Genomic DNA, 19412 nt, shown 5'->3' on the forward strand with positions numbered 1-19412 from the left:
TGAGAATTCTTTGTTTATATCTGAACCCCATTTTTAGTGGGGTTACTTGAATTTCTGGAGTCCAGCTCCTTGAGCTCTTTGAATATATTAGATATTAGTCCCCTATCAGATTTAGGATTGGTAAAAATCCTTTCCCAATCTGTTGGTGGCCTTTTTGTCTTATTGAAAGTGTCTTTTGCCTTACAGAAGCTTTGCAATTTTTTGAGGTCCCATTTATCAATTCTTGATCTTAGAACACAAGCCATTGCTGTTCTATTCGGAAAATTTTTCCCTGTGCCCATATCTTTGAGGCTTTTCCCTACTTTCTCCTCTATTAATTTTAGTGTCTCTGGTCTTATGTGGAGGTCGTTGATCCACTTAGACTTCAGCTTTGTACAAGGAGATAAGAATGGATCAATCCGCATTCTTCTACATGATAACTCAGTTGTGCCAGCACCATTTGTTGAAAATGCTGTCTTTTTTCCACTGGATGGTATTAGCTCCCTTGTCAAAGGTCAAGTGACCATAGGTGTGTGGGTTCATTTCTGGGTCTTAAATTCTATTCCATTGATCTACCTGACTGTCACTGTACCAGTACCATGCAGTTTTTATCACAATTGCTCTGTAGTACAGCGTAATGTCAGGCATGGTGATTCAACCAGATGTTCTTTTGTTGCTGAGAATAGTTTCTTCTATCCTCAGGTTTTTTCCAGATGAATTTGCAAATTGCCTTTTCTAACTCAGTGAAGAATTGAGTTGAAATTTTGATGGGAATTGCATTGACCCTATAGATTGATTTCGGCAGGATAGCCATTTTTACTATATTAATCCTGCCAATCCATGAGTATGGGAGATCTTTCCATCTTCTGAGATCTTCTTCAATTTTTTCTTCAAAGATTTGAAGTTCTCATTATACAGATCTTTCACTTCCTTAGTTAGAGCCACACCAAGTTATTTTATATTATTTGTGACTATTGTGAAGGGTGTTGTTTCCCTAATTTATTTCTCAGTCCCTTTATCCTTTGTGTAGAGAAAGGCTATTAATTTATTTGAGCTAATTTTATATCCAGCTACACGTTTAGGAGTTCTCTGGAGGAATTTTTGGGGTCACTTATATATACTATCATATCATCTGCAAATACTGATATTTTGACTTCTTCCTTTCCAATTTGTATCCCCTTGATGTCCTTTTGTTGTCAAATTGCTCTGGCTAGAACTTCAAGTACTATATTGAATAGGTAGGGAGAAAGTGGGCATCCTCATCTAGTCCCTGATTTTAGTGGAATTACTTCGAGTTTCCTTCCATTTAGTTTAATGTTAGCTACTGATTTTATTATGTTTAGGTATGGGCCTTGAATTCCTAATCTTTCCAAAACTTTTATCAAGAAGGGGTGTTGGATTTTGTCAAATGCTTTCTCAGCATCTAACGAGATGATCATGTGGTTTTTGTCTTTGAGTTTCTTTATATAGTGGATAACTTTGATGAATTTCCATATATTAAATCATCCCTGCATCCCTGAAATGAAGCCTACTTGGTCATGATGGATGATCATTTTGATGTGTTCTTGGATTCTGGTTGCGAGGATTTTATTGAGTATTTTTGCATTGATATTCATACGGTAAATTTGTCTGAAGTTCTCTTTCTTTGTTGTATCTTTGTGTGTTTTAGATATCAGAGTAATTGTGGCTTCATAGAATGAATTGGGTAGGATATCTTCTGCATCTATTTTGTGGAATAGTTTGAAAAGAGTTAGAATTAGGTCACCTTTGAAGGTCTGATACAACTCTGCACTAAACCCATCTAGTCCTGGGCTTTTTTTGATTGGGAAACTATTGATGACTGCTTCTATTTCTTTTGGGGAAATGGGACTGCTTAGATTGTTAATCTGATCCTGATTTAACTTTGGGACCTGGTATCTGTCTACGAAGTTGTCCATTTTATCCAGATTTTCTAGTTTTGTTGAGTATAGCCTTTTATAGTAGGATCTGATGATGTTTTGGATTTCCTCAGGTTCTGTTGTTATGTCTCCTTTGTCCTTTTTTATTTTGTTAATTAGGATACTCTCACTGTGTCCTCTAGTTAGTCTCACTAAGGGTTTATCTATCTTGTTGATTTTCTCAAAGAACCAGCTCCTGGTTTGGTTGATTTTTTGAATAGTTCATTTTGTTTCCACTTGGTTGATTTCAACCCTGAGTTTGATTATTTCCTGCCATCTATTTCTCTTAGTTGAATTTGATTCCTTTAGTTCTAGAGCTTCTGTGTGTGCTATCAGGCTGCTAGTGTATTCTCTCTCTAGTTTCTTTTTGGAGGCACTCAGGAAAATGAGTTTTCCTCTTATGACTGCCTTCATTGTGTCCCATAAATTTGGGTATGTTGTGGCTTCATTTTCATTAAACTCTAAAAGGTNTTTAATTTCTTTCTTTATTTCATCCTTGACTAAGAAATCACTGAGTAGAGTGTTGTTCAGTTTCCACGTGAATGTTGGCTTTTATTATTTATGTTGTTATTGAAGATCGGCCTTAGTCCGTGTTGAGCAGATAGGATGCATGGGAAATTTTCAATATTTTTGTATCTGTTTAGGCCTGTTTTGTGAGCAATTATATCGTCAGTTTTGGAGGAGGTACAATGTGGCACTGAGAAGAAGGTATATCCTTTTGTTTTAGGATAAAATGTTCTATAGATATAAATTAAATCCATTTGTTTCATAACTTCTGTTAGTGTTCAGGTGTCTTTGTTTAGTTTCTGTTTCCAGGATTTGTCCAGTGGTGAGAGTGGGGTCTTGACATCTCCCACTATTATTGTGTGAGGTGCAATGTGTGCTTTGAGCTTTACTAAAGTTTCTTTAATAAATGTGGCTGCCCTTGTATTTGGAGCACAGNTATTCAGAATTGAGAGTTCATCTTGGTAGATTTTACCTTTGATGAGTATGAAGTGCCCCTCCTCGTCTTTTTTGATTACTTTGGGTTGGAAGTCAATTTTATTCAATATAAGAATGGCTACTCCAGGTTGTTTCTTCTTCAGACCATTTGCTTGGAAAATTGTTTTCCAACCTTTCACTCTGATGTAGTGTCTGTCCTTTTCCCTGGGGTGTGCTTCCTGTAAGCAACAAAATGTTGTGTTCTGTTTGTGTAGCCAGTCTGTTAGTCTATGTCTTTTTATTGGGGAATTGAGTCCATTGATATTAAGAGAAATTAAAGAAAAGTAATTATTGCTTCCTGTTATTTTTGTATTTAAAGTTGGAATTCTGTTCTTGTGGCTGTCTTCTTTTAGGTTTGTTGAAGGATTGCTTTCTTGCTTTTTCTAGGGTGTAGTTTCCGTCCTTGTGTTGGTCTTTTCCCTGGATTCACGGAAAGATATTGTGTGAATTTGGTTTTATCATGGATTACTTTGGTTTCTCCATCTACGGTAATTGAGAATTTTGCTGGGTATAGTAGCCTGGGCTGGCATTTGTGTTCTCTTACTGTCCGTATAACATCTGTCCAGTATCTTCTGGCTTTCATAGTCTCTGGTGAGAATTCTGGTGTAATTCTAATAGGCCTGCCTTTATATGTTACTTGATCTTTTTCCCATATTGCTTTCAATATTCTATCTTTATTTAGTGCATTTGTTGTTCTGATTATTATGTGTTGGGAGCAATTTCTTTTCTGGTCCAGTCTATTTGGAGTTCTGTAAGCTTCTTGTATGATCATGGGCATCTCTTTCTTTAGGTTTGGGAAGGTTTCTTCTATAATTTTGTGGAAGATATTTGCTGGCCCTTTAATTTGCGAATCTTCATTCTCATCTACTCCTATTTTCTGTAGGTTTGGTCTTCTCATTGTGTGCTGGATTTCCTGGATGTTTTGAGTTAGGATCTTTTTACATTTTTCATTTTCTTTGATTGTTGTGCTGATGTTCTCTATGGAATCTTCTGCACCTGAGTTTCTCTCTTCCCTCTCTTGTATTCTGTTGCTGATGCTCACATCTATGGTTCCAGATTTCTTTCCTAGGATTTCTCTCTCCATGATTGTCTCACTTTGGGTTTTCTTAATTGTGTCTACTTCCCTTTTTAGGTCTAGTATGGTTTTGTTTAATTCCATCACCTCTTTGGTTGTGTTTTCCTGTTTTTCTTTAAGGACTTCTACCTCTTTAGCAGTGTTCTCCTGTATTTCTTCAAGTGACTTATTAAAGTCTTTCTTAATGTCCTCTTCCAGCATCAAGATATATGATTTTAAATCTGAGTCTTGCATTTCAAGTGTGTTGGGGTATCCAGGACTGGCTGAGGTGGGAGTGCTGGGTTCTGATGATGGTGAATGGTCTTGGTTTCTGTTAGTAAGATTCTTGTTTGCCTTTTGCCATCTGGTAATCTCTGGAGTTAGTTGTCATAGTTGTCTCTGGTTTGAGCTTGTTCCTCCAGTGATTCTGTTAGCCTCTGTCAGCAGACCTGGCAGTCTAGCTCTCTCCTGAGTCTCAGTGGTCAGAGTACTCTCTGCAGGCAAGCTCTCCTCTTGCAGGGAAGGTGTACAAATATCTGGCGTTCAGGCCTGCCTACTGACTGAAGATGAAGGCCTGAAACTGGGCCTGTCCCAGAAGCTGTGTCACTTCTGCCTGTCCCAGAAGCTGTGTAGCTTTTGTAGTCCCAACTCTCACCTGTGCAGAGTAGTCACTCCTCTCTGGTCTTTTAGGGGATGTTTTTGTAATGCTCAAGTGAGGCCTGGATAAGGCATGAGATTTCCTGGAGACTCCACAGGCCTGTCCAAAAGACTGCTTGGAGTGCACAAATACTTGGGGACATTCTTGTCTTCACACAGTAGAGGGAGGTGCAGGATGATCTCCAAGGGCTCAGTGTCTGGTGCCATCACAGTGCACTCAGAGATGCCTCTGTGAGGGTTTTGGTGGCTTCATTGGCTCCTTTCTGAAGCTGCTTGTGGTTACATGGCTGCTGAACCAGGTCCAGAGTGTGCTTCTTTCCTGAGAATGACTTCTGGCATCCCTCTGAGAATGAATACTAATTTTATGTTTTATACTCTCTGAGAATCATGATTTCATTTCAGACTAAGCTTGAAGAAGCCCCCAAAATCAACACCTCTAAAATTCAATCCACTTGGTAGTTTAAATTGGAAACCTTATAACCATCTACATCAAAATTCATATCTATAACATACCTACAACCCATAGTGGGAGATAGCATTTTAAAAATTTCTCAAAGCCAAATTTTATCATGACAAATATCTTCACACAGAGTGGGAAAAAAACTAGATACAACTTATTTATTTGAGTGAATTATGCAAAAATTGAGCTAGCCAAGTAAGTTACCTTTAGTGAATAATATTTTTAGAGGGTATGATTGAACTCTGGAGACATGTCTCAGCTGTCAATAATAATTGTTGTTTATGAAGAGAAAACAAGTTTGAGTTTTAGTACCCACTGAGTCATTTAAGGTGTCTCCCGTTATAATTGTACTTCTGACATCTATATGAACCAAACATGCATGAACATACATGTATATAAAACTATCATAACCATACAAAATGTGAGAAAAAATAAATGTATACTTCATAGAGTTTCTAAATGGGTCATCAAAACTATTCAGTAATATGGTTTGAGATATTGACAATTTAGGACCTTTTTTTAAAAATGTCTAAATAGTATAATATAATAAAAATCAATGAATCAATGCTTGAATATATTTATCTTACTTCTTCCTTACAGGTAGTCTCAGCTTTTTTTTTTTTTTTTGCATCATAGCACAAGACATTCAAATCTCTCTGTGTAGTAATCACAATGGTACTAAAAGAATATGGCATAATTTTCTGAAAATTATATTAAGCAGCAATCACAAAAGTTTTATATTAATATTAGAAAACAAATAATTTCTGATAAAATAAAGATATCTGTAAGCACATCAGAAATGCTGAAAGAATTAATAAAATCTCATAAAAGTATGAAAAGAAGAGACATAAAACCAGAGGCTAAATGATGTTTCCTTGTGTGACTATTTCATTTCAATACAAGATAGGAAAAATTAACCTATGTTACAAATTTCAATGCAGTGTAATATAAATCATACATTTATATCAGACCCACCTGTCTACTTCCCGTAGTCCACTCTATCATATCTTCAGACAAAAGGAGCTGTTGACCTTGTGGAAAGTCTGGGCTAAACTTTCCTATCTTCACCTTAATTCCAAGACCATGTGGGAAATTCAACAAATAGAAAATGTCATATGCTGCCTGCAGTTTTTCTTTCTGGTTCATATTCACTCTTTCCCCAACAGGATTAGTGAAGTGGGTCTTTCTCAGAAAGGAGTTCAGCTGTAAGACAGGTAGTATTCTATATTGTATATGCCCTTACTTGAAATCATAAAATATTCTGATTGCATCTTAAAGGCAGCATTATTGAATTTCTCTAGGGTAAAAAGGAAATGGATAAATAAAATTATCATAATATTCCTAGAAATTTAATTCTTTCAGAAGAAACTACCAAAGACAAACACCAAAATATACACATGAACACCAAAAATAGATATGCACTATGAAAATACAGAGACACACATCTACATACACCAAGACTCATATCTCTAGAGAAATACACTGATAATACAACTATACACTTATTTACCCAAACATACATAAGTAAGCCAGTTACATACATACATAAAGTCACAGACATACAGAGAGATATATCCACCTAAACATACAGAGACACAGAAACATTCTGTGATGTGGTGGTTTGAACACATATGGCCTCAAGAGACTTGTCTGTATGAATGCTTGACCCATAAGGAGTACCATTATTTTGAGTTTTGGTCTTGTTGGAAGGCCAAAATATATCACTGTTTGGTGAGGGTTTCTATACTTAAACTATATCCACTGTGTCAGAGAGTCTTTTTCTGCCATCTGTGGATCAAGATGTAGAACTCTCAGTCCCTTCTCCAGTACCATATCTATCTGGATGTTACCATGCTTCTTATGGTGATAATACATGATTAACCTCTGAAATTGTTAGTCAGCCCTGATTAAATGTTTTCCTTAAAATTGTCATTGTCATGGTGTCTGTTCACAGTAGTAGAATCCTAACTATTGACAGGCATTTTTAGTAGGGATCAGAGTGTTGCTGTGATAAGTCTGAGCATGCTTTTGTTTGGAACAATGTAGATTTGGGAAATTTGATTATGAAAGCAATGGAAAGTTTTAGGTAGGTCTGTTGCAGGATATTTGACCATACTCTGAACTCTGAAACTGTGCTATTTACTAAAAATACTTGTTTCTAGTTGTAGTATGGCTCAGGACTCACACACACACCATTAATCCAAGAGCTTTCTGTTTATTTCAAACAGAATTAAATAATGTTAACCATTTGTCAAGAGGCAAAGCAAGCAACCTTTTGACAGGGTGTGAACATAGGAAAATACCCACAGAGGAAGAGGCAGTCAGATGAAGAGAGAGATGCACAGAAAGTAGAAAGGAAGGGACATTGAGTTTGAAGGGATTGGAGATGGCATGAAAAGGGATAGCTTCCTTCTCCTTTTAGAATGTCAAATGAGGATGAAGTTCAGCAGGAAGCTTTCTTTGTTGCTCTGAGTTAGTAGGCTTTCACCCCAGCATCTGGGATCTAGGTTTATATTGGAACAATCAAACATTTGATTCTGTTTATGATTTTGTTAGAAACAACTTTGGTCTTAATGGGCCATACTAGTAGAAACATAGAAGACAGAAGTACCAATGGTGATTTTAACTGTTGGGGCCTGACTCATGAAATTTCAGAAGAACAGAATTTTAGTATTTTACCTAGAATTCATTCTTGGTTGGTTAAGAAACTGGCAGTTTTTAGCTGTTTTCCAAATAGTCTGGCTGAGGCTAAAATGAAAAAAAATTCGGTTAATTGCATTGGCAAAGAAAATCTCAAAACAGCTTAGTATAGGCTTTGTCCTGTGCCTCACTCTTATAAAGAGTGTTTTGGTAAAATAGAGCAAACTGAGCAAGGAAAAATACAAAATGTATAATTTGAGGATTAAAGGGGCATCAACATGTGGAGTAGTACTAAATTGTATTTTCAAGGACATAAAACGACTAAATATATTCAATGGAATTAAGGAAGTGGTAGCCTCAAAGCACAATCCCACCCAGATAAGCTTCAATCTTATGAAATAAAATTAAAGAAAAGGTTACTTCCTGCCACGAGCTCTGGTGGAGTCAGCTTGACAGATAAAAGTCTGGAAGCTTTCTCATGAGGAAAAGAGTTTCAAGGAAGCTCTCCTCCTGGAGTCTGGTGAAAGCCAGCTCTCCAGTTGGGTCAGTTTGACAAGGGAAAGCTTGGAAGCTGCCCACGAGGAAAAGAGTTCCACGGAAATTCCCTCCTGGAGTTTGGCATTTCCCCTAACCCATAAAATTAATTTTCCACTCCCACGTTAGTCTAGTGTATGGATCCACATGCCCTCTATTAAGCATTACCTTATAATAAGTGCCTTTTAAGATTGAATTCTGAATTAGCTAAAGCCTCTCCTAGTGTTCCAAAATTCCAGACTACAGCAAGGAGTTTAACCTATTCAGTAACTAATTAAGCACTACAATAAATCAGAGCCATTAACTCAGTTGTCTGCAGAAAGAGCCTGGGAATCTCACTGAGATAGAAATTTTTACTACAGGTTACATTCCATGCCAAGAGCAAGTTGATATACTATCCTGATAAATGGGGAATTCTCCAGACAAGATAAAATTTTACAAGACCTAGGAATTTAGAGCTCCATGACACCACATTATTCTTGAGGCCTGTCAAGAGTTAAAACCCCCTGGTGCTATTAACACTAAAGTGTGAAACTCTTGCCTGGCACAGGGCTGATCCTAGGCTGGAATGCTAATCTCTAGTGTAAACATTTATCTAGTTTCTGAAAATTCCGTTCCCAGTCATTCTCTTGTATCTGGAAAACTTCAATGTACCTTATCTGTTATGATTTGCAATTTATTATACACTCTGTAATATAAAATAGTCTAATGCTCGACCACAGATTACATTCAGATTCAACATCCCACTTGTGTGTGTCTGTTTGTCAATTTAATCCTAAGCTTTGCCCACCTACTCTAGAGACCTGTTCTATGCAGGCACAGGGGCCCAGAGGGTCTGCAGCAACTTCCAGTCATGGTGGTACATGCCTTAATTTTAGCACTCAAAAGAGAAAGGCATGCAGATCTCTGAAAACAATGTCAATCTGGTTTATGAGTTACATAACAAGGGTAAACAATGAAGGAAATCATTGAAAACAGAAAGCTGATGGGGATTTAATTAAGGCAGTAGACCATGTTCCAGGACCAGGAAGCAGCAGAATTTGGCAGCTAAGGCAACATGTTTCTGGTTTCACAGTCAAGGATAAAATGATGTAGTTATTGAATCTTTCTCTTCAACTATGAAAAGTCACTGAATCCAGGTTTATTGCAGTGGTGTCCCTCATGTACTCCTATAAAGAAACTGATTATGGAACCTCTGCTTGTGAGTCTGGGAATTTACTGAGGCCAGAAATGTGGCAGGGATATATTTACAAGGAGGCTCAGAGATGTCACTGTATGAAGTTGTGAAAGGCTATTGTGTAAAGCTGTGAAGATAAAGCATGGATTGATTGCCTTGGAGACCCCATTGGTTTGGAGAAGTCAAAGATGGGGGATACCTGCCAAAGAGAGCTACAAGCAGGCAGTGGAAATAGTTCAAGAGAAATAAGTGTATTACAGTAAAACATGTTACTTCAAATATGAACTTTAACAAAAGTGAAGTGACCTGGAGACCTGAAGAGCATTTTGACATCAAATATTTAGATGCAGAGTTTGAAGTTTGCCCAGTTAGTTTTTTAACTTTCTTCAGTATAGTATTTCATCACTATACTCCTTTTACTCAATTTTGGAATGGTGTTTTATATGCTGCTCCATTATAATATGGAAGTGTGTGATTTTTTTTCTTTTTCTTTTTTTTCCATTTTATAAGGGATTACAGTTGAGAGATTTCATGAATATCTGAACTTTCAACTTTGGACTTTTAAACATTCCTCAGTGACTTTTGAAATTGGACTAATTACATTTTGCATTATGTTATAACTACAGATCTACAGGGGCCAGTGAGTGGAATGTGCTGGCATGAATAGGTATGGACCACATAGATTCATGTTTTTAAATTATTTTTCATAGGGAATGGCACAATTAAAATATGTGGCTCTGTTGGAGAAACTCTGTCACTATGTGGTTGTCCTTTGTGGTATCCTGTGTTCAATCTACATGCAGTATGGGAAAGAGGCTCCTTTGACCACCTCTGGATAAAGATGCAGAAATCTCAATCCTTTTCCAGCAGCGTGACTGACTTAACACTGCCCTGATTCACACCATGGAGATAATAAATTAAATCCTTGAAGCAGTAATCCATTAACAATTAAATGGTTTTCTTTATAGGAGTTGCAATGTTCATGCTATCTCTTTAGAACAAACTCAAAGGAAAAGAAAACCACATAATCATTTCATTAGATGCTGAAAAAGCATTTGACAAAATTCAACACCTATTCATGATAAAAGTCTTAGAAAGACCAGGAATTCAAGGCCCATACCTAAATGTAGTAAAAATAATGTACAGCAAAGCAGTAGCCAACATCAAATTAAATGGGTGAGAAACTTGAAGCAATCCGACTAAAATCAGGGACTAGACAAGGCTGCCCACTCTCCCTACCTATTAAACATACTACTCAAAGTCCTAGCCAGAGCAATTAGACAAAAAAAGGAGGTCAAATGGATACAACTTGAAAGGAAGAAGTCAAATATGACTATTTGCAGATTATATTATAGTATACCCAAGTGACCCCAAATATTCCAAAAGAGAACTCCTAAATCTGATAAACAACTTCAGCAAAGTGTCTTAATATAAAATTAACTCAAACAAATTAGCAGTCTTCCTCTACTGGAAGGATAAACAGGCTAATCAAGATATTAGGGAAATGACACTCTTCACAATAGTATCAGACAATACAAAATACTTTAGTGTTACTCTAACAAAGGAAATGAAAGATCTGTATGACTCTATATGAAAGACCTACATGACTGTATGAGAATTTCAAGTCTCTAAAGAAGATAGAAATATCTCCCATGCTCATTGTTTAGCATGATTAATAAAGTCAAAATAGCCATGTTGTTGAAAACAGTCTACATATTCAATGTAATCCCCATCAAAATCCCAACTCAATTCATCATAGATATAGAAACAGTAATTTGCAAATTCATTTGGAATAACAACAACAACAACAAAACCTAGGGTAGTGAAAACTATTCTCAAAAACAACAACAACAAAAAACTTCTAGGGGAATCATCATCCTTGACTCAACTTTGTTACAGAGCAATAGTGATAAAACAAAAACAAAAACAAAAAACTTCATGGTATTGGTACAGAGACAGACAGGTAAGTCAATGGAATAGAATTGAAGACACAGAAATGAACCCATACACCTATGGTCACTTGATCTTTGACAACAGAGCTAAACCCATCCAGTGGGTAAAAGACAGCATTCTCAGCGAATGGTGCCTGTTCAACTGGAGGTCAGTATGTAGAAGAATGCAAATCGATCAGTTCTCATTTCCTTGTACAAAGCTCAAGACCAAGTACTTCCACATAAAACCAGATACATTGAAACTAATAAAAGAGAAATCAAGAAAGAGCCCCAAATACATGGGAAATTTTCCTGAACAGAACACCAATGGCTTATGCTCTAAGATCAACAATTGACAAATGGGACCTCATAAAATTGCAAATCTTCTAGGAGGCAAAGGACACTGTCAGTAGGACAAAATGGCAACCAACAGATTAGGAAAAGATCTTTATCAACCGTACATCTGATATAGGGCTAATATCTAATATATACAAAGAATTCAAGAAGATAGACTGCAGCAAACTAAATAATTCTATTATATATGGGTTACAGAGTTAAATAAAGAATTCTCAGTTGAGGAATATCAAATGGTTGAGAAGCACCTAAAGAAATGTTCAACCAAAGGATTGGGAAAAGATCTTTACCAATCATATCCATAGGGAGTAGTATCCAATAAATATAAAGAACTCAAGAAGTTGGACTCCAGAAAACCAAATAACCCTATTAAAAAGGAGGGTACAGAGCTAAATAAATAATTCTAAACTGAGGAATACTGAATGGCTGAAATGTTCAACATCCTTAGTCACCAGGGGAAATGCAAATCAAAACAACCCTGAGATTCTACCTCATACTAGTCAGAATGGCTAAGATCAAAAATGGCTGGCAAGGATGTGAAGAAAGAGGAACACTCCTCCATTGTTGATGGGATTGCAAGCTTGTACAACCACTCTGGAAATCAGTTTGGCGGTTCCTCAGAAAATTGGACATAGTACTACCTGAAGATCCAGCAATACCTCTCTTAGGCATATACCCAGAAGATGTTCCAACTTGTAATAAGGACACATGCTCCACTATGTTTATAGCAGCCTTATTTATAATAGCCAGAAGCTGGAAGAACCCAGATGTCCTTTATCAGAGGAATGGATACAGAAAATGTGGTACATTTATACAACAGAGTACTATACACCTATTAAAAACAATAACTTCATGAAATTCTTAGGCAAATGGATGGATCTAGAAAATATCATCCTGTGTATGGTAACCCAGTCACAATAGAACACTCATGTTATGAACTCACTGATAAGTGGATATTAGCTCCAAAACTTGGAATATCCAAGATACAATTCGCAGACCAAATGAAATTCAGGAAGAAGGAAGACCAAAGTGAGGATGTTTCAGTCCCTCTCAGAAGGTGGAACAAAATACTCAAGGAAGGAAATACAGAGACAAATTGTGGAACAGAGACTAAAGGAAAGGCTATCCAGAGACTGCCCCACCTGGGGATCCATCTCATATACAGTCAGCACACTCAGACACTATTGTGGATGCAAAGAAGTACTTGCTGACAGCAGCCCTATATAGCTGTTTTCCAAGAGGCTCTGCCAGAGCCTGAAAAATGCAGAGGTGGATACTCATAGCTAACCATTGGACTGACCATAGGTTTCCCAGTGGAGAAACTAGAAAAAGGACTGAAAGAGCTTAAGGGCTTTTCAACACATAGGAAGAACAAACATCAATCGTCCAGTCACCCTAGAGCTCCCAGGGACTAAACTACCAACCAAAGAGTACACATGGAGGAACCCATTGCTCCAGCCACATATGTAGGAGAGAATGGTCTTGTTAGACATCAATTGGAGGAGAGATCTTTGTTCTGTGAAGGCTTGATTTCCCAGTGTAATGGAATGCCAGGGTGCGAAGTTGTGTGTGATTGTGTGGGTAGGGGAGCACCCTCATAGAAGCAGGGAGAGGGAGGATGGGATAGGGGTTTTCTGGAGGGGAAATTGGGATGGGTTATTACATCTGAAATATAAATAAATAAAGTATACAATAAAAATGTTTAATGTAAATAACAAGAATAAAATTCTGAGGTATGTGTAAGTGTGTGTATTTTTGTGAAGACAAAAAGCCACAGGGAGATATACAACAATACAAGCACCTACACAGAAAGACATTGACACATATACAAAAACTTCCTCTCATTGAAATATGGGCATACAGACAGAAATATACGCATACAACAAAAAGACTTACATGCATCCACATATGCACAAACTTATATGCACACAGCAACAGGAACATATATCCCTTCAAGCACACACACACACACACACATAAACAAACAAAACTCACAGACACATTCAGACACAGTCAGTTAAAAATACACACAGGAACATAAACATAGACACAAACACCATAAAGGAAGTCACTGACATATAAATTTATGCTCACTTTTACAAAAAGACAGAAAGACAGATAAGCATTAGGACATAAACGTGTGTGTATATATATACATATATATATATACACACATTTATCTCTATATCTATATCTATATCTATATCTATCTATCTATCTATCTAACTCTGATATTTAGGTGCTCTGTAGCAAAATCACTTATCTTCAATAAATTGTGCTTTATGCTCTACTGCCTTTACATTAGAAATTTATATTAACTTATTGATTTATGCCTACTTTCTCAGCAGAAAAAAATATTCAGAAAACTCTCTGTTTTGGAAAATAATTCCCACCCTCTGGTTTTGAGCCACTGAAAGACTTTTAAAAGTATTATAACATTAATAATACCAAGTACTGTCCATTATAAGAAACACTACCTCCAAGCAATGAGAATTGTGTCCTTTTCCATTGTCCTTTTCTAGATTAGACATTCTTTGAAAAAGCATTTCATGAATGGCATGGGCAACAGCATACACAGCATTGTATAGGTCATAACTGTTATCACTAAAGGCCATTTCAAAAGTCTGTTCTATTAGCCATTCCAATGTGGCATTAGATAAGCAGTTTTTCAGTGTCTTACTGTTAGATACTGATACTTCACAGTTAAATTCCATCCACTCCAACCTTGCCAGATAGTTGTCTGAATATTTCAGCAAGTTCAGTGTCTGAACAAATCTTTTAAAACCATAAATCACAGCATGATTGTGGACAAAAGCAAGGGTCCCATAGAACGAGTCAAGGGTGAAATAGCTTGTACTTGTAGAGAAATCCCACTGTGAGGTAGTGACCCATAGTCTCTGTATCCTTAGTGATTCCCACATTCTAAAGCTCAACGCTAGAGTACTGTCTGTGTTACCATAAATTATAACAACGTTTGTGGTTGATGTCATGATTTGGTTGTAATACACTTCAGTTCTTGACATGTATAAATGAATGTCAACTGTGATCATGTTGACAAATGCAAAGCAGACTGTATTTTTTTCCATCTCTCTTCTCAAATATGATAGAAATTGGACACCCTGATCATTGTCTGAGATGGCAAGCCCAATCCAGTTCCAGCTGAAGTGAACAATAAAAGACACCATGGCCAGGGCTAAAGATGTGTCCTTGGGAGCCATCTGATACAGATAAGGAAATTGTTCATTATCACTCAGGATAGGATGGAAAGGTCCATAGGTAAGCTGAAGGACCTAGGACATAGGGTGCAGCAGGAGTTAGCATGCTCTTCTATAATCTTACAAACACATTTCTTCAGAGTCCTAAAAGTACCCTATACCCATTTCATTCTCTCATCTATGTTTCAAAGAAGTAAATGCAAGAAGGCCCATCAAGTTTCTGAATATTATCTTTAAGCTACATAAATTGCATAAGTACAGGACCAATCTCTTCTTTACATTATTCTTAGCATCTAGAAATGGTATGATTTCAGGAACTCCTACTCTACAGAATCTCACCTTCTGAGATCTATAGAGGTCTATGATCTTCTGAAGCCTCAAAGATTTTTCCCACTCTGGTCCAGTTAACAACACTGCACAATTCATCTCTTCTACACAGACATAATTAGGGGGATTAGCACTATTTTGTTCAGAAAAATGAATGAGAGTTTCTAGTTGTGACGTACTCATACAACCATCTTCTGGGAAGTCAAATACTAGAGACATATTTGGTAAGAGATCAGTGTTTCTGTTGACTTCATCCATAGTAAAAGCCAAGGCCAGAGCAAAGTGATAATTTTTCTTCCTTGTTCTGTAAAAGGGTACAGTGTTTACTATAGACAGAGATCTACAAATGATTATTTTTAGAAAAAAAAAAGATAATAGCTCTCCTGTACTGGACAGTATTACCCTCCCAACCCAAAAAGATTGAAAAAAATATTATTTGTTATAAAGTCTGGATGACATAAGAAGCTGGAAGTTTGTATAAGCTGTAAAATTTCATTAGAGTGCATCTTTCATAAATAAGATATGCTATTGGTATCTGCCACAGAAAGCATATTTCATCTCTGTTTTTTGAGTTCTTGCTCAGACTGTACATACAAGACCATTGACTTTGACAAAACAATAAACATGATCATGACTTCATGTAATATAAACAGGAGATAATTCAAATGGCAGAAAATTATTGAGTAATATGAAAAATATATGTGATATATTATGCATTGAATTTATATTAAAGACATTTCTATAGGATTTGACCAAACAACAAAACTAGTCATATACTCATTTTGAAATTATTGAGCAATATGAAAAATACACATTAACTGAATTGGTTAAGGCAGTGAAAGAATGACTGATGAGTGCATAGTAGTCTTTCTGGGGCAACGTTTAGCCCTTATAACTCATATAATTTGTGTGTAATATAGTTACCATGACCTTTCATATCCATCCTCATCTTAATAATTTTCTGTAGTTTATCTATTGCAGACAGGAATTTTTAAAGTATTTACTTTTAAAATAAATTCAAACAACATATTTCTATTTTGTAAAAGCTGTATGTCTGTATGCATCTGTGTATGTGGACATGAGAAATGCTCCTTTGGGGCATAAAAGGATAATGCATCCCATGGTTTTGAGTGATAGGTTTCTGTAGACTACTGTAGGGTCAAGGCACAAAGACATACATGCTTCACGACATGTATGCTGCCATTAAGGACATGCACCACCAAGACAATATATTCCACCTGTTTTATGTTAACACAGGCATCTAATATATTCACACTGGTTATATTGGAGAAATATATTTTTCCTAAAATCATATTTTCACACATATCCAGGTATATTAACACAGCACTTGCAACCTATTTAGAAATAGGAGCACCAAAACTTCCTATGATATTTGTATTGACACTATTACATGTTTATAAAATGGAAGAATATAATGTATAAAATATATGGAAATAGTTCTTTTGTAATATAAACAGGAGATAATTCAAATGGCAGGAAATAATCCCATTTAATGTTTTGGGGAAGAATAAGAAATCCCATCTTATCCTAGTTAGTTCATGTCATCTGCACAGTATATACCAAACGTACTTCCTTCTGAATATTCACTCTGAGTTTAATACAGTTCATTTTCCAGTTTGAAATTGTTTGCTGTGCTGTATTTATTTACAAAATGGGGCACTTTTAGAATTTTCTTTATCACAGTCAGAAAATGTATCATTGAAATTTCAGTAACATACAATATGTGTTTGAGACTAGAATTTGTGCAACTCAAATACTAACATGAACTCTTGCACATCAAATGTTAAGAAATATTAAGTTGTTTGCTATAAGAAGGCCCAGTGGTCTAAAGAGATGTGTTTGAGAAACAGTTTTTAAAAGTCTACAAAATAAAAATGTGCATAGCACTCATGCTACAAAGATAGACAGCTATATTTTGGAAAATTATTGCTAGAGAAACATAGAGGTAATTCTGATATTTGTCAGAGAGTAAACAAATTAGAGATAAAGAGAAAAGATAAATGCTTCTTAAATAATGACAACTTCTCGATCACTGTTCTCTATGTTACCATCACATGCCACAGCTATCACTCAGGCAAGTGACAAGGGATGTAGCAGTCACCATAGTGATATTTACATGGAAAACACAAAAGCACTTACTTTACATTCAGAATTTGGTTAAAATAATCTTTGTCCACAGACAAAAGCACTGCTTTTACTGGGAAGGCACAATCTGTCATCAAGTCTTCATCTTTGTCTTCATTCTGCTTTATTCTCCAAAAGCACCTGGGATGAATGGATCTTGTCACAGGAAGTGGAATATTTAGGAGCAAGAAGAAGAAAATGAGAGTAAACATATTTGTCCTGTTCTAAGACTAAGCTGTGTAGATTGTGAAGTGTCTTGCAGGTAAGCATATCTAATGGGCACACAGATATTTCCACCTGTTTTTATTTTGAAGTCCAAAGAAGAAGCAACTTACACACTAATGATTCCCCATTTTCCCAAGTGTTTTCTACCCCTGGATGAATATTGAACACTCTCTTCTCAGGGAATTTCACAGCTGATTCCACAATCCATGTGATAAACATGAGTTGATAAATATGTGTAAGTGTAATTATGTCTCTGATTTTATGACATCACTAATATTTATGGATATTAAGGCCCTTGGGAAGAAGCCATTTTTAGAAAACTTGGTCCAAAAAATGCCTCACCAATCTGTTTATGTGAACACATTTTTTTTTAGATGATGCACAGTGAGACATGCATTAATTGTTCAGGAAGAACTCAAAACAGTCAGAGCTCATAGTTACACACTGGGCATTTTAGCATAAAGTCTATGTTAGGGAAAGGCTGCCTTATGTGTGGAGCATCTGTGATCCAGAAAAACATGCACAGTATGGAATATGCTACAGCAGTTAAAGATACAAATATTTAAACAAAACGTGTAGTTTCATTGTTTGGAGAAGCAATAAACATGACAAATCCAGAAAATTTCTGAATTTACCCTGCTTTATCAAAAAATATCCACATTATCAAACAAAAGTATATTCACATGTTAAATTTTGATTTTTAAATATTTCACAAGATCCAGAAATAAATGTCAGAACTGTGTGCCTTACTCCAAATACTATACAAGTTCTATAACTCCTTCTCATAATCAGTCATTATTAATGAGAAATGAAGATGAATATTTCAGATTTAAAATATTATCTCACTCCCAGATCCTCAGTTCTCACAGATCAATACCTTGTGTTGACCCATTGCTACTTTATCTTTGACTTCCTATATTTTATTTGCCCAATTTTCATTCCAATATTGCCTGTGAAGGAGCCTTGTCTCGAGGATCTTAGAAGTAAACAGACACTAGGAAGTAAACCTTTTTAAAATCTGTATACTTTTGTTAAACCAAGTTTTTAGTCATCTATTCTTGATTACATTCTAGAACCTGCACTGACAGAGGGGGAGTGTGCTGATGGATGAGTGTGTTCTGAAGAGCCATTTTCAGTAAATATGGATGGTAGAAAAAGCAGAACAAACGTTGGAATTTCAGTGTGGATGTTGATATGTCATATAAAGCATTTGAGCTGACATACACAGAACTGGTCTCCTTATTTGAATTTTGTTGGAAATTTAATAATCAAGATTTACCATTTACATGACCTCTGATTCTGTGATGATTGGCTATGGTTATCTAAGCAATGGCTATAGATGAATGTGACGGGAAGAGTCTTTCATAAGAAGACAGAGCAAATGTGTATTTTGTCAAGATGGCAAAAGTTTTTTTTGTAGCTAGATTTGGCATGTTGTTTAGCTTTGATTTGTGTATAGTAATTATTTATTTTAAAATTAATAACATAGTAGGATTAATTATGGCACATTCACACATGTGTAACCTGGACTTTGCTGGTGTTTACCCTTATATCACCCACATCTGTTGCTTTTCTTACTATTGATTCTATTCCTCAGCTCAAATATCTGCTTTCTCATTTATGACAGGTGTACAAATGAGAAAATTTGATATTTTCTTCTCTAGTTTTCTTTCCACTTGTTTTCTATCATACCACATCCATAATTGCTTCAGGCCTCTTCAGTTTTCATATATTATACTTCCTAAGTACAAAGAGAGAGGAGGGGAGAGGGGGGAGAGGGGGGCAAGAGAATCCCT

The 19412-nt window shown here is 36.1% G+C and overlaps 1 protein-coding gene across 2 annotated transcripts in view; it reads right to left on the minus strand.

Moving 5' to 3' along the window:
- LOC110312462 (vomeronasal type-2 receptor 116-like) overlaps nucleotides 1–17603 on the minus strand; it is a 24665-nt gene extending 7062 nt beyond the window's left edge. Inside the window, exons 1-4 of one of the 2 annotated variants that reach the window (XM_029471394.1) lie at nucleotides 17407–17603; nucleotides 15306–15550; nucleotides 14182–14993; nucleotides 6044–6271 (exon numbers count right to left, since the gene is read on the minus strand). In XM_029471394.1, coding sequence (XP_029327254.1) covers nucleotides 6044–6271; nucleotides 14182–14993; nucleotides 15306–15550; nucleotides 17407–17603 — 1482 coding nt within the window. Of the gene's footprint in view, nucleotides 1–6043; nucleotides 6272–14181; nucleotides 14995–15258; nucleotides 15551–17406 lie in introns of both variants that reach the window. The other variant, XM_021186069.1, reaches the window with a different exon arrangement.
- Nucleotides 17604–19412: the final 1809 nt, after the last annotated feature.

This window comes from Mus caroli, chromosome 17 (genome assembly GCF_900094665.2).
Source record: "Mus caroli chromosome 17, CAROLI_EIJ_v1.1, whole genome shotgun sequence".
NCBI classification, from domain to species: domain Eukaryota; kingdom Metazoa; phylum Chordata; class Mammalia; order Rodentia; family Muridae; genus Mus; species Mus caroli.